This window comes from Podarcis tiliguerta (assembly GCF_965153285.1).
Source record: "Podarcis tiliguerta genome assembly, chromosome: 11".
NCBI classification, from domain to species: Eukaryota; Metazoa; Chordata; class Lepidosauria; order Squamata; family Lacertidae; genus Podarcis; species Podarcis tiliguerta.
Window position 1 is genome coordinate 20,289,209 of NC_139544.1, and position 23,890 is coordinate 20,313,098.

Genomic DNA, 23,890 nt, shown 5'->3' on the forward strand with positions numbered 1-23,890 from the left:
TTGTATGTTGTCAATATTTAGTTGTACATGTTTCAGGAATAAACGGATAGTTTTGTACATGGATGTAGGACAACATACAAAAATAGGATACAGAATTCAGTAACCATGCAAAAAGCTCTCCATGAATTGTTTTATATTATGATAGCTTATGGTTTCAGGTAACAGATTTGAATTAAACTAAATGGAGAATCGGACAGTGAAATGCTGTGACCTCTACACTCCCAATGTATGGCTCTCCTTGTGTGTTTGCCTCAAAGTTGCTGAATAAATCTAGCTTTCAAAGTGGCCTTGTTGTTTTAGCCATATTGGCCCTCCCTAGGCATGATCATGACCTGTGTGGAAATAATTTGGACCTGTCTATTTTAAGTGGGAAATTGTGTTTACATATGAATAGATAAGCTCTGCTTATAAAAATACTAAATACTGACCTATAAAGTGAAAGAAAGAAAGAAAAAAAGATAAAGCAAATGACAGCCTATTGGGATAATTAAAACTGCAATGTTGTTCCAGATACCGCCTGACCAAAATTGCTGTAGATAATGCTGCTGGGCCAAATCGGAATCACACTGTGGTTTTCCTTGGATCAGAGAAGGGAATCATTTTGAAGTTCTTGGTCAGGACAGGAAACAGTGGTTTTTTAAATGACAGTCTTTTCCTGGAGGAGATGAGCATTTACAATTCTGAAAAGTATGTATCCTTGGTTCTCTTTCCTATATGTGTTAGTCTCACACATAGTGCAGGCCAATGGGAGTGGGGAGTCAAGGAAACTGGGGTTTGGTTTTTTTATTAGTATTGAATGTGGAATATATGTTGTTGTTTTCAGGAATTTTAATTTCCCCATTTAAAAAATGGCTGTCGTCAACACATCACAACAAATAATTATACCTCCACACACACACACACACACACACACACTAGTAAACACATTATTTTGGGTATTGCAACTATAGGCTTCTTCAGGCATTCAGGCAGCATGTTAAATTAATGTGTAAGGAAGTTACGGGGATGACTGCAGTAGCCCTGTCAACACTGTTCCCATTGCCATTCTGGTCCCCTTCCAACCTTTTGATTCAGGGATTCTCCTGTACTCATAGTAACTCTGTGAATGCTCAAATACACTTAAATGTGTCCCTGTAAGTTGGCAAAAGGGACGCGGGTGGCGCTGTGGGTTAAACCACAGAGCCTAGGACTTGCCGATCAGAAGGTCGGCAGTTTGAATCCCCAAGCTCCTGTTGCTCGGTCCCGGCTCCTGCCAACCTAGCAGTTCAAAAGCATATCAAAATGCAAGTAGATAAATAGGTACTGCTCCGGCGGGAAGGTAAACGGCATTTCCATGCGCTGCTCTGGTTCACCAGAAGCGGCTTAGTCATGCTGGCCACATGACCCGGGAGCTGTACGCCGGCTCCCTCGGCCAATAAAGCAAGATGAGCCACAACCCCAGAGTCGGTCACGACTGGACCTAATGGTCAGGGGTCCTTTACCTTTAAGTTGGCAAACAACACCCCCTCCACACAAACACACACACGTAATGGATGAAATATGGGAAGATAGCGAGGAGTGGGGTTGGATTGTTTTCCCTATGTGCTCCACAGCCTTATCATCGCTAGATGTGCTTCCCAGGAGGCAAAAGCAAATCTTCCCTGTCACTCTATGCTGAGTCACCCTACCTCCCAGTCTCTTAAGCAGGCTCCGCAAATTAGGATATTAGTTTAAATGATAATATTATTTAGGGAGCAAACCAAACTCCTGGCAGGCAGCAGCAAGGTTTAATGGAGAGGCTGAGTTACTACTAAGTCCAGAGCACAGCTGGATTAGGAGGGAAGGCAGGCTATGGAAATCCTGGTGGTTTTTCCCCACACACCAGTTCCACACTGGCACAGGAGAGAGGCCTAGATTGAGCATGTTGCTGGTAGCCAGACCGGCTTGTGGTCCAGTGGAAACTTAACCAGCCCAGCTCTCTTCCGGCCTTCTAGATAGCCTGTTTCAGGAGCATCTGCTGGCTACTACCAGCAGGGATACTGTTAGTGCTGGCTTCTGCTAGTGGTTATACAGGTGAAGTTGGGAGGTACATGGCAACAGAGCCGGACACCTCTCCCTCTGTACCATCCAACCCCCTCCAGGACAGCAGATGGGGAACCTAAATTGCTTATGTGCCTGGTTGTTTTTTTTTGTAAGCTGGGAATTTCTACTTTCATGAGTTAATCCTGTCTGAGAAATGTTTCTGTTGTAAACAAATTGTCTTTCTGATTTCATTGAGCTGATCAAACGGCCTTTCTCTCCCCCTCCAAATCAGGTGCAGCTATGATGGGGTGGAAGACAAGAGAATTATAGGGATGCAGCTGGATAAGCAAAGCAGTGCCCTCTATGTAGCATTCTCTAACTGTTTAATAAGGGTTCCCCTCGGAAGGTGTGAGCGTCATGGCAAGTGCAAAAAGTAGGTACTTCTTCACGTGTGTCCTCTCAACTGCTAACTCCGTTCTCAAACACCCAAAAGTATTGATTCGTTGATATTGACATTGAGCTACTGATCGCAAAGAACTCCGTATCTGTCTCCTCTATTAAGGGCCTGCATAGCATCTAGGGACCCGTATTGTGGCTGGATGAAGGAAAGCGGGGCATGCATGCAGCTGTTACCCGGAACAACGTAAGTTATAATTCGCATTGAGAGGTACTTTAACCTGCAGCTACAGTATTGCTCAAATAGGCTTTTGAATAGAGTTCTGATGAAAACCAACAGGCAGCCAATAAACATTTGTTTTCTTTCTATTCTCTATGCTTCCACGGTACTATTGTAGGCAGATTTATTTCTTACTAGGATTGGAGCTACATAGACATGCAAGATGGAGAGTCCACCAGGAAACATTTTTTGTGTTCTTTTCACCTCTTTGTCGCGCAACGTTTAGGATAACTTGCCTCGTGCTAAGATGCCAAGTCATTGTGGTTTCATGGCACAGCAGTATTGCACAATTCAGAAAATCTGAGAATTATATACCGCCCCGAGACCTCTGGGTATAGGGTGGTATAGAAAGCCAATTAATAGTAATAATTAATTAATTAATTAAATGATACGGGCTTCCTTACAGCACAGTACCATATCAAATTACCAAGCACATACCTCCTCACATTCTAAGTTAAGAAGTAAAAAAAATGCCTTAGCTGCAGATTCCTTATCACATTTTTATGAAGCTGGTGATGTACTAACTCAGAACAGGGGTGCCTAAACCACTTTTTTGTAATAGATTGATATATATCCAATGAGGACTTTCGTGGGCAGATAGCTGACCTTTCCGCATAAGCTTAACACTGTGTTTGCCACTCTGAATGACCATTTCCTGCTTGGTGTTTTTAGATTCATACACTATGAAATGAGCCCCAGACATTGTCCAGGTTGTTGGGGGGGTTGTTTGGGGGGGGAGGGGAACAGTGCATCTTTCATGCCAATATATATTCCTTAAGTTTCGGTTAAATACCATGGCATGATCACATCAGATGTCTAGGCACAGAAGCTATCTGTCCTGTGTCCATGTTGCAAAACAGTACTGGTTCTATATTGGTTGTCACGTAAAGATAAGGGTGAGAAGGAATACTTGGGGGTCTCATTAGGAATCCTCTTCTGCTTGCATTGGGCAAGTATTAGAAGAATAAGCAGGTTTTGTCTGTTTCTTCCTTTCACTTCTAGGCTCAGTGTGTTGAGGCCTGTGAGTGCAGTAATTCTCACCAGCCTGTTTCTTTCTTTTGTTTAGACTTGCATTTGAGCAGGACATTGAGCATGGCAATACCGATGGCCTGGGAGACTGCCAAAGTAAGCACAACTGTTTCTGCTCTTTCATTTTATCCTACATTAGAGAATCTCTATAGATGCTTGGATGCTGCCTGCTCAGTCTCAGCAGAGTTAAAGATAGAAAATCATGACAATGGCGAAAACAGTGTTTTAACAACAGGCCTTTTAAAAAAAAGGCAAGAGAAGCATTCAAGGAAATTTGCTGTACAACATCACCTATTTAAATGGCAAGTGTGTTGGAATTAAAACCTAGCTCTGAAGAAAATGTAATTACAAATTCCACCTAGGTTGTGTAAGAGGAGTGTTTTTGAATGCTGAGTTGGTGCCTAGGGTAACAATGAAATCAGCCACGGGGCACGTTTTTTGAATATTTCCTCCTACACAAGACATTTGTGTCCCTTCCGGCAATTTTTTGGTGTTAATCAAGAGCAAAAGCGTTCACAGATTGGCAACATTCACCACAGACGCAGAGGTGGGATATTTTAGCAGGTGATGCTCTAGAGAGAATAAGATCCTAGCAACAATGATCAGCTGCTGCTTCCATATTTTCTTTTTTTAAAAAATAACCATTCTATCCTAGCAATAGTAACATAAACACAAAGCCAATTAGATTTGGCTATGAGCCCGGCACCACCATAAGGCATACTTGGATAGCTGCCAGGGCCCAAGTGCCGTGGGAGGGATCACTCCTGACACCTTACTCTGGGCCACATTACCAAAACAAAAAAAAAGCCACACTGTTTGTTTGTTTGTTTGTTTGTTTGTTTGTTTGAGCTTTAGTGCCAAGTGGCTTCAAACCGCCATCTTGGATTTACTCCCAATTCCCCAAAAGTTAAGTAATATTGAAACATGGGTGGAAATACAGGCACTGCCTATCAAACCATATTGACAACCCTCTTTAGACATTTCTAGGGCAAATTCAAGACCTGGGAGCAGATGTTAGGGGGTGAGGCGGGGGCAGCGTTGTAGTGTACCTCAGGAACTTTTTGCAGAGTGATACCGTCAACTGCTGGAGCCCCCTGGCCCTCCATCTGTCAGGTGAATGACGTTTGTTTGCGACAAAATAACATAGAGGAAGTCAGAAAGTGAGGGTCACAATCAAGCAGAGTCCGGGTACTTATTTCCTTTGATTGGGATACCTACTTCTGTTTGCATTTCTACTTAGAATCTAAGGTTGCAGTTCAGCTGGCTGAAGATCTTTTGTTACAGCTCAGTGTGTTTTACAAGTTGAACCTTTGCAGTTTGAAATAAGCACCGCTGCAGTTCAGTTGAGCTTACTCCTGGGAAGCTATGCATGCAATTGCCGTCATTGGGTGTTATGCTATGTACTCTTCAGAGTGTGGGTGCATGCAGACACATGCATATATTAATTGTGGATCGGCTGCCTGCATTTTTTGAATCCCCTTGGGGCTGTGGTTATGGGGGCTGTCACTTCTAGTATAAGAGTTTACTGGGGAGGTGGCTTTTAGATGGCACTTCGCCACAGATCTCCTCAACTGTGGGGTTGGCCCTGTTTGGCTATAGACCAGCATCACTATTATTAGGACTAACAATATTTATAAGGTTGCCATATTCCCAGAAGTTGAAAATCCAGGCAAAGTTGTTTTGGGGCTTTTAAAAAAACCTCCCTACTTGCCATACATCCTGGTTTTCACGGACGTTTTGCCAGTTCAGCAAAAGCAGGAAAGAGAGTGAGAGAAGAAACTTTGGGGATTCATTTCAGGCTTTCTACAAGAAACTTTTTTCGTGTTAATGATGTTTGCATTTAAACATTTTGGCTCATCCCGATTTGGAAGCAATAAGCATATTCTCAGAGTCTGATTCCAACTATAGATTTTTAATGCAAATAAACATTTGCTTAAAGCAGCTTTAAACAAATGCATGTTTGCTTTACAAAAATAGAGCCAGATTTTGACTTGGACTACCTAACTACTCAGGAAAAAGACACAGCCTGCAGTGTAGGCAATCCAAACTTTGGATTCAGCTGTGTTTAAGTGAACAGAACTAGATATAGATCCACCAGTCAGTAGTTGAAAAGGGAAGAGCAAGGAGCATCTTAATTTGATTGTTAACTATTGTTTGTTAGTGGTCTCTATTCCTGAAGTTGTCATGATCTATGTGAGGTGCTTGATATAACTTGCTACGGTCTATCATTGAATCAATTTATACATAAAGATTTAGAATGTAAACAGAGGTGAGAGCATGTATGTTTGAATACCTGTGTTTCATTGTGCATGTCCCAAAGTGATTTGTTCTTGAGCAGATTTGAAAAGGCCTTCTTTAAATGAAATCGAACCAACTGCACACTTTGAAAAGCACCAAATCAGTGCAAATTCAATTTATAAACCCTATGCTTACCACATAAACCCTACACATAGCTGCATGTAGCACCCCAAAGAGAGAAGGAATGTGTGCCCTTCAGATGTTGCTCACAGCATCCCTGGCCAATGGGCCATACTGACTCGGAACAACAGGGATTGGAGTCCAGCAATTTCTGGAGGCTACCATATCGACCAGTCCTACCATAGTATATTCAGTAGAGTGAAATTTGGACAATTGAAGAAGGGGTGTGTGTGTGTGTATGTGTAGATCCCTTAACACTTTCCCTCCTTGACTCTTTCCTTCTCCAAATTCTCTTCTGCGGGCATTGAAATGCATGTTTTTTCTTGCATCTAACATATAATTCGTCTCTGATAGTCAGTGTTGTTGGACTCTTTAACTCCCATCAGCCCAGCCAGCATGACCAATGGGTGGGGATGATGGGAGTTGTAGTTCTGCAATATCTGGAGGGCAGCACGGTTGAAAGCTCTTGAGATTGCTCTTTGTTCTGATACCTTTAGCCAGCCTTGAGAGTTTCTTGTTCACAAAGAGCTACAGAAGGATCAGCAGCGCTCTCGTTGAGTAAGAGGCAAATCAAGATAATGTAAAGCTATCAGAACAGAATGTACCCCCTGAGATGAAAAACACACACATGGCCAATTATTTAATGTTCAAAACTCATGAACTACATCCAAGATGTAACCTTCTTCTCTAACTCTTAAAATCAGCCTATCTGTGCTAACCTCAGGAGGAGCATTTAGAAGCTCATATGCCAGAAGTCTTTTAAGTTACTGCCTCAGTGCCTTGGTTTTACACAAAACAGCCGTATCCTAATTCCTTCAGCAGTGCTTAAGGATAATTCAAGGTGCATCCTCAGCTCACCTTAAATATCCTTATCCTCATAACTTTAATTGCTTTTAATTGGCTAAAAGAGAAAGAGGGGGAAATATGTATAATTTAACAGAGAAAGGAAAAGAACGTGGCGTGCATTTTAAATACTTCTAGCGCATCCTAAATATGCCTACTTGGAAGTAAATTCCAGGAATTTTACTCCAAGAGGGTAATGATGGTGGTGGTTATTTATTATTTTACCCTACCCTTCCTCCAAGAAGAGCCCAGATACTGAATTCTTGGATCCTCAACACAGTTATCTCACAGTAAATTTCACCCAAAAAAAGGACTTCAGGGGGTGCAAAGTTGCAATCATAAAAACAGTGAAGCTTGCCCCTTTATGAGTAAATGTACTGAGGTAAATGTGTCTTGAATTTACAAGCCGTTAGGGCTGAGACCTACATTCTTGAATTGCTAAGAACAAAACATTATACTTCATAGTTAGCTTAACTTGGGAGTTATGTTCCAGTTCTCACACCTAAAATCAACATCGTGTAGAGTCGTACCTTGGTTCTCAAACAGAATGCATTCCGGGAGTCCATTCGACTCCCGGAACCGTTCAAAAACCAAGGTGCTGCTTCCGATTGGCTGCAGGAGTGTCTGCACCAGACGTTAGGCTTCTGAAAATCGTTCGAAAACTGGAACACTCACTTTCAGGTTTCATTTGTTTGGGAGCTGCTTTGTTGGGGAGCCAAGGCATTTGAGATCCAAGGCACAACTGTATAGTCTAAACCCATTGAGTTCAGTGGCAGGTGGTGACGGTGAACTTTGGTATTATGACATCCTGTGCAAGGCCAAAATTTGCCCATCCCTCCAAAGTCCTTGCACTGCCTTTCCAAAGCTAAATAAGGAAGTGCCCAGCTTTGGAGGAGACACAAGGGCTCTGGCAGGGTCCTAGAGCCCTCCCCCCTCCTACCCAAAGCTGGGACAGTGCTAACTAGGGCTCAAAGACCCTGTCAGAGCCCTCACACCTCTTTCCACATCCCTGCACCTCACTTAACCCAGTTTTTTAAGGTCACTTACCCAGCTTTGAGGTGATGCCCCCATGGCTCTGTGCAATGTCCATGTGCCCCACTTGCACATCACTAGATCCATCCCTGCGGGTGGGATTGCAAAGGCATTTCCCCTGGAAGCTAGCTCCATTTTTAGTTGTTTGTTTCTATACCTCTCTTCACCCAAAGATCACAGGGCAGCTCACAACATAAAAATACATGATGAGAACACAAAATACATAATAAGATGAAAACAAAAACAAACCAATAACCTCCCCTCCCACAGAATTTAAAATCAACCACATTCACAGTTGTACCTTGGTTCTCGAACGCCTTGCAACTCGAACATTTTGGCTCCCAAAGGCTGTAAACCTGGAAGTGAGTGTTCCGGTTTGGAAAAGTTTCTTGGAAGCCGAACGTCTGATGTGGCTTCCACAACTTCCAATTGAGTGCAGGAAGCTCCTGCAGCCAATTGGAAGCCGTGCCTTGGTTTTCAAACGTTTTCGGAAGTCAAACGGACTTCCGGAATGGATTCTGTTCAAGAACCAAGGTACAACTGTATATTGAGTACTATATGGGTTAAAACCTAGTACAGTTAGATAAGTGCCAAACAGCCAGCATGTTTGTTTGTATCTCTTCTCGTCAATGTCAGTTGATGAAATAAATATATATAGACCCATATAAACTACTGATTGGGTCCTATTGTACATGACAGAGTCATGCAGTCCTGCTGCATTTGCCACCTTGTTTATAACTTGCAATCCAGTTTGCTTTCCACGCACAAGCTTTTCTCTCTTCCACATCAACCTGTTCAAAGGCAAGGAATCTGGAGCCTTTCTGCCAGCTTGAGAAAGTTTTAGTCATACCCCCTGGACAGGCAGGCTTCCATGCATAGGAATGATCCCAGGCTGCAACTGAATACGTAATAGGGCCATCTCTGTGTATGAATTTGATTGCACCCATCTCTCCTCCAACGTGAAGCTTATCCCATAGTTTACAACGAGAACATGATAATTTCCTGGTAATTCGCAATTGGGAATTGGGGACCATGGCATCTTTCATTGCATTCCTCACTCTCATTTGGCACATAAATCTGAACAGAGATTGCGCGCCAGATTTATTCTTTATGAATTCCACCAAAACTGAATGTAAGACTACCAAAGAGCATTTGAAATTCAACCATATAGATATACACCAACTAATTATTTTTAAGATGAATTTCTTACCACGGCATGACAGGTTCTGGTTTTGTCACGCTGGCTCAAAGGAGCTAGGACATGATAGTTAATTGACAAAGTTTATTATAAAGGCACCAGTCTTGCACCCTGAGTGATATCAACCCTTTTGCATACAGCTAGTTATATGCTCAAGCCTGGGTCCCATTTGTTTTGAAAGCCTAGGTGGCCCACTAAGATGCAGCACTCAAATCTATCTTTATTTTTGTTGGCAATCCTGTCGTTCCCTTTATTCCGATCATGATTCGCTCATATGGTTTGGCACATTACTTGTTCCCTTTTTTCTTAAACCAAGCTTTGGGGTTCATGCATACTTCCTTTTGTCCCTCTGCTTTTCCCCAGAGAAAACTGCTCTTTCGTGCTCAGTCAGAGCAAACAGCAATTCAGGACTGACGTTTCCTTCAGTTGAGCACTAAAGAGTGGAATTTCCTTGGGAAAGGAACAGGGCAAAGGGAAAATTGCTTGGACCCAGGCTTTCTATTCATGGGACAAGCGGAAATGTGCCCTTGGATATACAAAGAGAACTGCATGGCTACAGGAATTATTGTTACTAGTCAAGATCTCTTGATTATAAATAAACTCTGCAAACCAATCTCTAATTGGTCACCCATATGCATTTGGTTGGGGTTTTTTATTTTCTGTTTTAAAAAAGTTACCCCACTCTTGAGGTTGAAATCTCTCAGAAAAACCAGCAATTTTATAATCAAAACTACAGTGTACAATAGCTGTGCAGTACCAAAGAGAGTGTTTAAATATTGATCCAAGAAGATTATGCCACGGCTTGAATGCAGACGTTCCTTTGCACTCTCCAAAGGCACTTTCACTTGACCATAGGGAGGGTTGTTCCTAGTTTCCCCATGAGCCCCCCAAACCCCTTCCCAAAAGGTGGTTGAGATGTCATTCTTCTCACCCACCTCCCTGTGCACAAGTAGAACTCATATCTCCTTTTGGGATCCAAGAACCCCATGTTTCACTTTGCAAGAATAAATATCAAGTTTTTACTTAAGGCAAGATTCCACTATCAATATGATAAAACCATATGAGAGAATCTGCACAAACAGAGAGTGACACTATACACATGAATAGCAGAAAGGATGTATGTGAGGTTTTGTGGACAGACAACTTAGAACGATATTAGAAATAATTTTTTCCCCTTTCCCCTCCCTCTCCTTTCTCTTTTTTTTTCCAGATTCGTTCGTAGCACTGAATGGTAAGGAAGTTCCCCTTCCACATTGTTTTAATACCTGTCTGTGCAGATCAATTTTGGAGGAATTTTACAATCTTGTCAAATATTTCCATGTTTTTATTGTTTTAATATTTTGCCCTTATTTACTTTTTTTCATAGACATTTCAACTACTTCATCAGATCATGAAATGTCTTACACTACAGTGTATGGTCAGTTTTGGAGTTTTGTTTTTTTAAAATAATAATAATAATAATAATCTTCCTCAAATCCCTGTGGTAGTAGTTCGTAGTTTCCATTCCAAAGTAGATATAGTCCTTTTCATTTTGGGGCCTAGTTCACTAAACTGATACAAGATTCATTTATATTACTCTAGCACAGTTATTTCAGTCTTTCCTCGTCCACAGCGACCCTTGAAGTAAGCTTAGTGCGAGCTAAAGCCAAATGTAAATTCACATGCTTAAACTATTCACATGTAGAACTTTGGAAAAGGAAATTATAGGAAAGAGGAACAACTCCTAGGCAAAAGGGTATAGAAACCTGAAGTATATTTTTGTGCATAAAGTGACCAAGCTTTGTTGTCAAGTTTATGCCATCTAGGATGAAGAGCATCATGGTTATATACTCAATACAAATTGAAATATGTAACGTTTGGTCCAAAATGTTGTAGGGTAGTATTCAGTTTAAGCCCTGCTCAGAGGAGACCTGTTTAAATTAATGGACCTACGTTAATCACAATCATTAACTCCAGTGAGTCTATTCTGAGTAAGACTAGTTTTGAATACCACCCATATTATACAAAATCAAAATGCGCAAACAGTTAAAGTATGGCTAAATTGGGGGAGGGCACATCAGGCCTCCATCCCAAAATAAAGCACTGGCAACAAGTTTTGTATCTCCTACTCAAGGAAGGAAGGCTGAAGAGTGGGAAGTCCTGACTTAAATACTCAACTACCAGATGATGATGATGATGATGATAAAAATAAAAATAAATATGCTGCCCTTCTGACTGGGTTGCCCCAGCTACTCTAGGCGGCTCCCAACAAAAAACAGTAAAAATACAATAAAACATTAGACACTAAGAACTTCCCTGAACAGGGCTGCCTTCAGATGTCTTTGAAAAATCACACAGCTGTTTATCTGTTTGACATCTTCCACAGGGAAGGAACAACTACCGAAAAGGCCCTCTGCCTGGTTCTGTGGTTGGCCAAGAGAGCCAAAGAAATCCAGCTGAAGTTCTCCATTGTGTTGGGGCAAATTTGCCCTCAACTTATGGACAACAGTTGTCATTTTTCAGCCATGAAAAGCACAAGAAGTAGATGCTGTATTGGCAAACATATGGTCCTAAGCCCATGTTTGCCAAGGGAGCAAAAATATATCAGTGGGCAACACTATCAGTAGAGGATCAATGGGCAGAAATATGGGGTGCTTAATCTTCTCCTCAGTCACTGGTTCTCTCTCTCTCTCTCTCTCTCTCTCTCTCTCTCTCTCACACACACACACACACACACACACACACCATATTCTGACCCTAGAAGTGCGCCTGGCTGGGGGAAGGGAGATAACAAACTGGGGGAAATTCACAGAGAAGAATTGGAATAGCAGATGAGGAATTCTTACATTACGAAAGAAACATGATGTTTCTTTCTTAGATTCCACTTCAGCCCTTACTGTGTAGCAGGTGAAGCAGAACTTGACTTTCAAAATGCACGTGTACCTAACAGAATCAAAAATCTTTCACACATAAATAATTGTAAGAGTCAGCCCTTTTATTAGTAAAGCAAACCAATGTTATTTTTTCCTAAACTTGTTTTCCATCTGGGGTTATAATATTTGCAAACAACATTTGTGTCCTAGTATAATAATGAAAACACAGGAAGACCCATGGGGAGATATCTGACCTTTGTTTTGCATGGGGAGGCACTATTTCATTTTAATACGGAACTTCCACTCTGTAAATGAGGAGAGAAAATGTTTTTCATGTTATACATCCAAAGGCATAGCATCAACTGAAGCATTATCAGAAACGATGTTGGGTTTTGGAAAGGAGAAAGGCACATGATCTCCCCCTATCATTGCGTTGACAAGAATCAAAATTATAATTTAAGTACTACCCCATAGCTTTTAAAGTCTTTGCCTTCCATCAACCAAAGCAATAAGCATTGACACTTATGGCCTGGCAAAATTTCCTAGCTGATACTAAAACATGTTTTGATAGAGGCTGCTTTCTGCTGAAATATATTTCCTTGGGTGGAAATCCCTCACATTTAAATGAAATTCCATTAGAAGGACCGAAGTTTAAGCAGTACTTGGAGGAAACGGGCAATGTAATATTCTGTTGCGCATAATAGGCAAGCTTCCGGATTGTTAAAAAGATGCTCTTCAGTTCCAGGGAAATCATTATTGTGATCAGACTGTAATATTTTGTAACTGAGAGGATGCAACATTTCCTCCCATATGGCATATTGGTAGCTATTGTGATTGCTGTGTGCAGTGTTGCAGAGTGAGTGTCAAGGCACCCACAGATTTTATTTTATTTTAATTCACAACATATTTAATGCCAAAGGGGGATGCGGGTGGCGCTGTGGGTTAAACCACTGTACCACTTGGGCTTGCCTCGATGGGGGTGAGCTGCTGTTGTTCGGTCCCAGCTCCGGCCCACCTAGCAGTTTGAAAGCATGCAGTGCAAGTAGATAAATAGGTACCACTCCAGCGGGAAAGTAAATGGTGTTTCCGTGCGCTGCTCTGGTTTTGCTGGAAGCAGCTTAGTCATGCTGGCCACATGACCCGGAAAAACTGTCTGCGGAAGCAGACAAATGCCAGCTCCCTCGGCCTGTAAAGCGAGATGAGTGCCACAACCCTAGAGTCGTCCGCGACTGGTCTTAATTGTCAGGGGTCCCTTTACCTTTAATTAACAGCAAACAATAAAACACCCCATCCCACGGGCCTGCACCCCGCAGCGGCATGTGATGATACGTAATGCTGCTAGAAATCACCCCACCCAAATAAAGCTCTGGTGGAATAGATGTTCCACTGGCAATGTCTTGCCAGTCAACCAGAGGGAAATGGAGCATGGATAGGCCTCATCCAGAGCTCCTTTGCTTCCCCAGCACTCCCACGGAGTGCTGCATCCGCCACGGGGCTGGCGTAGTTAATTTCTTCCCATTGTAGTCAGTAGTAAGAAAACGTAGGAGCATTCTGCTCTGCCTACGGCAAAATGGCAAAGCGGTAGATGTGCTTGTTTCATCAGTGGATCTGCACACTGCCACTTCCGAAAATGCACAGTAGGATATCTCTGTGGGTGACAGAGGAAGATGCCTAATATGCTCCCAATTGCCAAGGAAATGAATGGTTTTCTTCACTTCCTTGCTGCTTCTTGTTTTTTCTTGCCAGTTCAGTCTCTGGGTTGTTGCGTTTTCCCTCTCTTATCTGCCGTGACAGATAAACTCCTGCAATAATTTACATAACAGGTGATAAAACTGAAAAGACTTAAGCATCTGACCTTTTCATGCACAATTGTTTCCCATATCCAAAATAATCATACCAACCATGTCAAGCACCTGTTCTGCCAAAAAGTCAAATACACATGGCAGAGGGAAAGGGGAGAACAAAACAGGCTTTCTTCCTGTAAAATTTTACTCTCATATGCATCAGTCTTAGTGAATGAGGCCCTCATTTTGCTGCTGCCACATCCTGTCTCCCTTTGTGGTGTTGCTTTAACTTTCCCCATTCATTGTCTTACTAGGTTGTTCTCTAGTCGCATAACTGAAGAGTGTGTAGAGCATTTTAATATCTGCCGTCTCTTAGAACAAATGCTAGTATGCATTGATAACCCGTCTTAACATTTTCAAGATCCTTTCCGTGAAGTCTTCTGGTTGCATCCAATTTCTTCTTTGTATACTGTTATTACAATGACAAAAGTTTAACAAATCGTGAATGTGGTATCTTGGCAAGATGTGTATTTTTAAAATCAGGCTCAATTTTAAAACCTGAAAGAATTACAGTTTTAAAATTGAAGCTGAAAAAACTGGTTTGAAAAATAATGCTATGCTGGTGGTGATTCAAGCACACTGTTAGTAAACTTTCAAAATATAGTAAAAAACTATTTTTGCAGAATATTTCTGTCCTTCTGAGAAATTAAACAGAAGGCATCTTCTATATTTGATTGTATATATCTGGTTTTCCTGTAGTCTAGATATTACACAGGTGTTTTGTTTTTGTTTTTTTAAAAAAAGAATACTAAGGACTCCACGCTATCGTGAACATAACCTCAAGTATTCCCATTGCCTTCAATTTACAGTTTTGCAGTGAGCCATTCTGCTATCTAAAAGAATGGCAACACATTCTAAAGAATAGGAAAGCACAGCTTAGTAAAGATATATACTTTTCATATACGGGACCAAATAAGAATTCACATAACTGTCCTAGGAAATACAGTTGTCTGAGATCCTTGGGAAACCAAACTCTGCGTTGTCGGCAGTTATCTCAATGGATCATTGAACTGGCTTAGCAAAAGGCAGTTCTTCATATCCTGTATCAGAATGCAGATAGACAATGAATGTGGCACAACTTTGGGCTAGGCTAGAGCTCCAAGGGGGTAAGTATTGGCAAAAGAGTTTGTTTGCTGGCCCAGCTAGCAAGTCCAAAGTGTAACCAGCTAGAAATTTCAAGACCTGGTGGGAAAGAATAGTATGCTCTGTTGTTGTTTTTTTGGCATTTGTCCACTCATCTCTCAAACCGAGATGAAAGAGAATTTATCTTGATTACATGTAGCAAATCATTTCTCAATGTGCAGTAGACTAACATATTAGTAACGGAGTGAATAGGCTGGTTTTTGACATTTCAGTGAAACACTTTCTTGCCCTACTACCATCTGGTACTCATTAATTATTATTTTTTACATAGTTACAGCTTTCCATTATCAATGAGTTCTCCACATAGTTGAAGCATATGGTTTGGGAACACTTATTGCAGAGAATGTGTCCCCTGGGCAAATATTTTCCCTAGATTACCGTATTAAGAAAAGGTTTTCCTTAACCATACGTACAGCTTAACCATAAAATGGCCCCTCTGAACGCATCTAAACTGAAAAGTATCTGTACTGGGATGTGGGTGGAAAATGCATATTAAATCAAAGCATGAAATGCAACTGCTATTTGGCAATGGTTCCTTCTAGTCCTAATACCTTTAGATACAACTAATTGCTTTATTGTGCTGAGAACTGCATTCCTGGTCAAGTTGAACAAGTTTTTGTGATGTACAGAAGTAAACAGAAGGTTGGGCTGCCCAGGGGAGGAGATATATCAGTAGTCCTCTAATTGCAGGGAATGAGCATGAAAAACTCGAGATATAAATTTCCATGGCTATTCACTGCCTCAGTGTTGGGGGGGGGGGGGCGGTTACTGCTTATGGATGACCATGTTGCTAGGGAGTACCTCTTTTGTTTTATTTTTTGCAGCAGTCCCAATTACAGAAGCCAAATATGTTTCCACCGATTTTATCTACATTCAAAGCAAGCAGTGTATGAAAAATGCTGATATCAAGATCTCCAGAGATTTTCCTTCTCTGTAGACACGTTTAGGCACCCTGCTATATTCCCAAATGCCAAGAAAACAAATGGGCGGGGTTTCCCCCCCCCCCTCCACCCCGCTCCAATTAAAGGAATTATTATTTTCAAAGAATATAAATTTTAAAGAATTCTTTTGGAAATCCTTAAGGCAACTCCTAAGTTTTCATTATTAATGGGCACTGGTGGAACTGCACTCCCTGTCATGATAGATAAAGAATAATGCAGTGCCCATGTCAGTGCAATTCTCCAGCCTGGGGTACATTCCTATAAATTAATCATGTTAATGATTAGCTGTTGCAACTGATAGCTCCAGCCACAGTAAAACACTGTGAATCTGACCTGCTTTCCTGCAAACTGGTTACAAGTACGAGAGCATAATATATAAGGGGTGGCACGAGTTCCTAAGCCACCTTGCAGTCTTCATGTGGCTGAAAAGAACAACTCCTGCCTCTCTCATTCTGCTGCATTGAGTAGTCCCTACTCAAGGCAAACGCATCCTCCAAGTCCCCTCTTTCCCCTGCTGACTCTCCCTGCTCCTTGTCTTCTCCCGACACAGTATATAGCCTTCCCCACCAGATTTTTTGAGCCCGTGATGCTCCTGGCTATGCTACCACTTCCTGATCATCCCTTAGCATAGGTGTGAGGAACTGGATCTGGTCAGTGGGCTTGATCCTTATACACACACACACCTGTGGACCAAGTTTGCATGTCAACAGCAATGATGAACGTGGCTTAGCTGAAACAGCCTCGCAGGCCAAAAATTCTCCATGGGCTGGAAATTCCCTATGCCTGCCTCAGAGGCAGGTTCTGTTGGCCCAAGTGACTTGCGGATGGGAATTCTGCCTGTCCTGTACAAAGGCTTATGATCCCCAAACAAGCACTTTCTCGCCAGGTTGTGGTCCAGGACCCATGTGCGCTTCTGGAATTCCATGTAGCTTTGATGGCTAGGATAATCTTTTTTTCAATTACATGACCTTTTGAGTTCCCTGTTCCAGCCTCCTGGAAAATTAGGAACCTGCTCTTTTGTACATGCCAGTGTAAGGTCTCAGATTGGCTCCTGCCGTGTACTCTAAATGGAAAGCCTGCAGGAAGATTTAATGGGTACAAATGCATCTGTTTACTTTCTAGTATGAGTGGCCAAGAGAGGAGACTTAATCCCAAAATTCCAGAAGGAGTATTATCTAGTTATTGCTTGGTTACAACCAGGCCCATAGCAAATCACTGGAATCTCCTATATCCCATCACAGATTTTCCGAGATCTTTTGGAGCAATCTTCCTCCACATTTCATTCGTTTTTGAAGTGAGACTGTTTGGCAACAGAGAGCCCAAAAAATACCTCCCAGTCTCTTTCTGAGTCCTTGGAGAGCGGCTGTTAGAGTGAAGCACACTGGGCTAAGTGAGCAAAATACTATGGCCTGATATAAGGAAACCTCCTTTGCAACACTAGAATTCATATCCTAGAACGGCTTATGACAACACTTCATTTTTGCTTTTAATAAGAGACTGGTAAAATCATTTTATTTATGGTTTTTGTTGCTGAATGGGTTATCTCTGCCCAAATGGAGGAAGACCGTAAGAGACGGATTATCTTCATCTTTTTCTGCTTTTGCATTTGATTATTTTTCTCATCTATCTCTCTTTTTTCATATTATCCAACCACCATGACTGGTGTTTTGCTTTTCATAAATAAAGTTCCATCGTGGAAACACACAAATCACAAAGATCTCTTAACCTTGGCAGCAAATTTCAGCTAATCCTCCTTATTCAATGATCAGCTTTTGCCATCCTGGTGCCCTCCACATATTTTGGACTACGTTTCCCATCAGCGCCAGCTGGAGGAAATCAGGTTGGCAAAGGCTGCTGTAGATAATCCTGCCACTATTCTCAGGTGTTGGATCACACCTTCCTGAAAATACATGTGCAACTCTTTGACTTTTAATAATGTATGTCAGTTGTTTTCAACCAGTGTGCCTGGGCACCTTGGGGTGCCTTGAATGATGGTCAGGGGTGCTGCAGGCAACACTGGCCTCTGTCCCTCTTTCCTTCCCTCCCTCCCCTGATGCCGTCTCACGTCTCTGCATCCCAAAGGCTTGCACAGATGTTTGTTGCAGCAGCCCTGGCTACAATGTGCTCCCCAAGTGAATGGTGCCTCTGGGGCTGGCCAGGGGGTTCTGGCTGCCAGGAGCTGAGGTGGCCTTGGAGTAAGCAAGCAGGCAGGCAAGGGAGCCCAGCCAGCCAGTCCGTCAGCCCTTACTGTTGAGGAATGGACAGACAAGTGAGAGGCTAGGCAGGCAGGCACTGTGCTGGCCTTTCTTGTGTTTGCTGTAGGCAAGGCCTTCCTGGGAGCTGCATGCCTTTCCGCCATGCAGGGCCGGGAGCGCCCATTGCTGCCTCCCGAGGTAAGGTGCTAGCCTCATGTTCAGCTCTGGCCAGACTCCATTGGGCCACTAAGGCTGGGAGCATCCTCTTCCCATGCCTTTGTGGGTCAGTGGGAGGAGGCTCCTCTCTTTGGGGCAGGTGGGGGGGGCAGCTCAGAGACCAGGGGTGGCAGCAGCAGCTGCCCAGAGGACTCTCAAGGAGAGGGGAGAGGAGAGGAGGCTGAGGGAACACTCCACAAGGGAGGATGTTTGAAAAAGGGTGAGAGGCTGCCAGCTTTGCAGACAAGGGGTGACACAACTGGGCTCCTGAGCCCCACAGGGGTGCCGCAGAAAGAATGTAGTTGGTTAAGGGATCTGTGGACTCAGAAAGGTGTATGTTCTTTCATTGACTCTGAAGGTTCAAATAATGCACATCCTTCAAGGAAATGCCTTTGGAAATGTTGCTTGATGTCAGGCTGCTTCTTCTCCCTTTTCCTAACTGTATTTATGATGCAAACAGGACACTCCAGTTCCCTTGTTCCCAGCACTACCACTTCAGACTCTCCAGCCCAACAGGGCTATGACGCTAGGGGCCGCATGCTTGATTGGAAGGATCCGGTTGGCTCGTCTGAAAACACAAACCCCTATGTGGCCGTCTCATCCCATAATCACCAGGACAAGAAGGGTAAGGCCTTGGAAATCATTCTTCCTGTGGTGGCGAGGGAGGGGAGCGGCTGCAGTGTAACTGCTTCCAGCTGGAGCGCAGCAACTTGCAATAAAAACTCTGGCCCTGTAATTAAAAGCTTATCACACACACACAAAGGCAGAAAGCAAAATAATAAAATTTTAAAATTGGGTTTCGGCTGCCCAGTGACTCAAGAAAACCATACAGAACAAATGTGAGCGTATAAACTTTGGGTGTGCTGGAGAACAAGACTGGGGAGTTTTAAGCTAGATGAGATGATGGTGATAGGAGATGACCTATGTGCTTTACATTATTCACCATTCTGCACTTCCAACAGAGTGTATGGAAGTACTTTTGATGTTTAATTCATTTAAGCTGCATGTTCAAGCCACTTAGTAGTGTTACGGAAAATCTCTTGAAATAAAGGACACATTCCACCTGGAAGTCCCCCTGTACAAGCCCAGTTGACATTAATAACAGCCTGCAGTGCTCCCATTCATGTCGATAAGGCTTCCTGGTGGATTGTGCGTGAAGAAACAGGGCATATTGAGCCACAAATAGCTGTGGCAGGAACGGCTGATGCCATTGTAATTGTCCCCACCCTTTTTTCCCCCTCTTATCATTAAAAAGGTACCCATAATGTCAACATTTTGCTGTTTGGTAGCTCAAATATTAGTTGTTTTTTTAAGTGCAACTTTACAACGGGACAAGTGCCAGGTTTCTAAGTTCTTCACTAGAAGTCCCACCCGCCATCATGTACTCTCTCAGGCAGCTAATCATAAGGCTGCAGTATTTATTTCATTTTCTAATTAAACTTTAGAGCGAGGGCGTGTGTCCACAATTCCAATTTATAGCCTCCCATAATTGAAACGGCACATCTTTGAAACAGGGGCGATTAGGCACTTCCTATGATATCCATCTTTTGCCAGTTGCTGCAACCTTGGATTGGCTATTTCCGCATGCAGCGTGATCGCAATCACAGATGCTCAAATCTTGAAAGTCGTCCGGTCCAGCTTTTCTAATGCTTCTCAACAGGGAGCTTTAGCTTCATCTGTTCTGTCTGTACTTTTGCTACACTCAGTACCTTTCATTTCAGTGAGAGTTCCCTACACTACTCTGGTTGAAGTGGCTTGAGCTCCCAGCTTAAATGAATTAAGCAACTAGGTTCTTTAATCTTCTCAGCTGGGGGGAAATGCTTTCTTTAAGGTAGACTTTAGGACAGAATCCACTACAACGCTGATGTCATGCAGCTTCCCTTAATTTCAGTAGGAATCCCACGGGCAAAGAATAGGGTTGCACAGCTGTAGTGCTCAGATGACAGCTTTTCGGCGAGGAAAGAGCACTTTGGGTCAAATTTTTCTCTAGTTTAAATTAAGGCAATAAGTTTTTCTGCAATTTGGGGTGCAGTTCTGTCCCACTTACCTGGAAACCTAAGTTCCATTGCCCTAAATGAGGCTTGCTTCTGAGTAGACACGTCTGGTAGCAGGCATTGACATCTGTGTAGACATTGCATGGTACGTCCATTGATTATCAACTAACAGTGATGTCTACTCAGACATAAGCACCATGGAGATCAATGGGGCTTACTCCTAGGTAAGTGTGTAAGGTTGTTGCTAATTTTAAGCACAGAGGAAAAAGTTAATTGGTTAATGAAAGGCTCCATTGTTCATTCTTGAAGCCCTTTTAGTTAAGGTCAGTTACTCTAATGGGCACTTTGGTTTATCCAAATGTAAGTTGTTAGGTAGGGACGCGGGTGGCGCTGTGGGTTAAACCACAGAGCCTAGGACTTGCCGACCAGAAGGTCGGCAGTTCGAATCCCTGTGACGGGGTGAGCTCCCATTGCTTGGTCCCTGCTCCTGCCAACCTAGCAGTTTGAAAGCATGTCAGAGTGCAAGTAGATAAATAGCTATGTCAAAGTGCAAGTATATAAATAGGTAAATGTCGTTTCCGTGTGTTGCTCTGGTTCGCCAGAAGCGGCTTAGTCATGCTGTCCACATGACCCGGAAGCTGTACATCGGCTCCTTTGACCAATAAAGCGAGATGAGCGCCGCAACCCCAGAGTCGGCCACGACTGAACCTAATGGTCAGGGGTCACTTTACCTTTTACCTAAGTTGTTAAGTAGTTCCTTCAGTATCTCAAGAACAGCATATAGATGTTGTATTTATTTGTTTGAAAGAGGTATACACAACTCTTCAGCAAATCTTCCAGGGAGGCATACAAAACAGAATTTTAAAAAACACACAGTAAAAGGACTAAAATAATAAAATTGTCTTTGCCTGGTGCTGAATGTTAATGTCAGGCAAGCTTCCCTGAGGCCCCACTATGGAATGGGATGTCACCAGGCACATTATCTCAAATGTTGGAAGCACCTGAAAGGAATGTCTTTGAAGATTACCTCAATATACAGGCATGTTTGTAATGAAAGAGATGTTCCTCTGTTCCCAAGCTATATGCAGTTTTATACAAGCACTTTGAATTGTGCTCATAAATAGACTAGAAGCAAGTGAAATGCTTTTCAGAACTGGTGAGGTATGTTCCACCAACTACTCTCCGTCAAGCCCCTTTTTTTGGAACTTCAGTTTCTGAAAGTATTCAAAGACAGCCCTACATACAACACATTAGTCAATCCTAGTTGTTCCTAGAGAATTGAAAACATGAGTGGAGCAGTTTTTAGTCGTATGGATATTTATTTATGGGCATTTGGTTAAAAGGTGGGATGCTGATAATAATATACATATTTTTCAAGCAGCTGATAAATCTCTAGTTTAAAAAAAGATCTTTCAGAGTTGGTAGAGTGCACTTGTTCTTTGTGGTTTTTGAGACTGCACAACAGTTGACTGAATGGGCAAGCAGACCTACTTAAGTCATATTGCAATCTCCTTCCAAATTTCAAGGCAGCCCCCAGCGTAAAGCTGACGGGCTATGATTGTTTTCACTTGAATTCTCCTAATGATGAGGTTACCAGAGAGACTTTATTAGCACTTGAACGTGCGTATTTAAATATGGATTCTTATGGGCCTAATTAGGAATATGATCAAAGCTGGAAGCAGTCTATACACGTTAAAGAGGGTGAAAAAACAATGGTGGCAGAGGTGACTGCATGGTTGTTTACCATTATCACATATCTGTGTGCTGTCTCTCCTTCCCTTGCCCCCTTCAAGCCAAGCTGACACATAAAAAAACAAAAACTACTGATATTCCAATTATTATTATATGAGGGCAAAGGAAAGAGTTGTTATACAATTATTTTTTTTGAAAGAGAGCATTATGCTTAATCTTTCCTATGTTCACTTTGGTTGTGGATTTATTTTCCTTCACAAAAGTTTTCTTCCTGCCTTATATTTTTATTTTACAACATGCTTTCTCAGTTTGTTTGGGGGTGGTTTTTTTTTGGTGGTTCTGTTGTACCTGTGGAAGGTGCTTTGCGCTCTCTCTCTTTCCCTCCTACCCAAAAACTTGCCTTTTTAACTGTACTAATTCTTAAGCCACTTGCTGCTTTGTTTTCAATGCCACTGACGCCTCGATGATGTCACATCCATATGTTCCGCTTTTAATTCAGCGCAAACATCTTGAGGGAATCATCTTGAGAAGAGATGCAAGAAATGGGGGGGGGGGGGGATAATTAAATGGGTTGACTCATGGGAATGTGACATTTGTGTGCACCGCAGCTTTGGTAGCTAAATATACTCCGGAACTGCTGTTTGGAGAAACCTCACAATTCCTGCCAAGATCAAAATGTGGGTTGCAGTGCCTAGCAAAGAGGCTGTGTGCATTGCCTGCCTTCTGGCCTTATGCATTTTGGCCATTGAAAAATATATTCCATTTGGGATGAGGGAAGGGAATTCGATAACCAACCAACAGTTCTTCTCCACCTTTGCTTGGCAAAATTTTGCAGCCTTTTCTTTTTGCTCCCTCTTTTTTGCATCCCTGCACAAATACCTTTCCGGAGTATGTTTCTGTTTTCTTTCCTTTCTTGCTGTGTTTGCAGTGTTAATTTAATTCTGTGTGTTTCTCACCTTTTTACAAAAACTAGTATTTCTCACATTGCAATCTAACCTTCCCTTCTGCTGCCATTGTACATAGTCTCTCCCCTGCCCTCTCCCATGGTAGAAAATCCTTTCTGTGGAATGTTCCAAGGCTGTACCCTCTTTACTATAAAGTAGTATTACAGTGCTGTGTTTAGAGATCTCCTACTAACCAAAAGAATATAAACAAAGAAAGTAGAGTAATTTTCTCTAGCAATAACAGGGCCTTGCCCCTACCCTTCTTTTCTGCCTCTTTTCTTCTTTAGAAATTCCCAATAAATTTCAAGTCTCAGATTCATTTTGTCAAAACAACTGTTCTGTTTTAACTCTGTCATTAGCTGTCTAGAACCTCTCAAGCTATCCCTTTTTAAGTTAAAGTGTTGAAAACTAAACACAGATGTGGCTTTCACTTCATTGTTTTTGCTAAAGTTGTTGCATTGTTCATGTCATTCAAAAGCGGGGGCAGAATGGTTTGTTCCATTTAACTCGTGAGTTGCTTTTTTTTTAGCGGTATGTGCGTCACTTTTCTTTGCTCACAGTAATCAGTTAAGGAAAACCTCTCTCTGGTAAAGTGATCCTGAGCAGCCCTGTTTCTCTTGAAAACGCAGCGTTAATCAGTCCTCAACTTACAGTTCCTTAGAAAACGAGAGAATAACAGTGCTTCAGAATAAATGATGCACTCCGAGTCTGTTCCCACGTTCAGCTCTGCCAACTCATTTCCACAAACTGCTATTTATGCGAGTTGTTTACCCTCTTGAGCAGTACGATGTTGGAGTCCCAGACTCACGCGATCCCATGATTCCAACTCCCATCAAGCGAAAAATGTTCACAGGAGTAAGTTCATGGCTGAG

At 42.4% G+C, this 23,890-nt stretch overlaps 1 protein-coding gene across 8 annotated transcripts in view; it reads left to right on the top strand.

The window, feature by feature from the left end:
- SEMA6A (semaphorin 6A) overlaps nt 1-23,890 on the top strand; it is a 179,075-nt gene that overhangs the window by 134,187 nt on the left and 20,998 nt on the right. For 2 of the 8 annotated variants that reach the window (XM_083403729.1, XM_083403730.1), the window contains exons 13-18: nt 511-687; nt 2,294-2,434; nt 2,564-2,644; nt 3,744-3,802; nt 10,408-10,428; nt 18,849-19,013. In XM_083403729.1, coding sequence (XP_083259855.1) covers nt 511-687; nt 2,294-2,434; nt 2,564-2,644; nt 3,744-3,802; nt 10,408-10,428; nt 18,849-19,013 — 644 coding nt within the window. Of the gene's footprint in view, nt 1-510; nt 688-2,293; nt 2,435-2,563; nt 2,645-3,743; nt 3,803-10,407; nt 10,429-10,563; nt 10,615-18,848; nt 19,014-23,890 lie in introns of all 8 variants that reach the window. The other 6 variants (XM_083403733.1, XM_083403734.1, XM_083403728.1 and 3 more) reach the window with 5 other exon arrangements.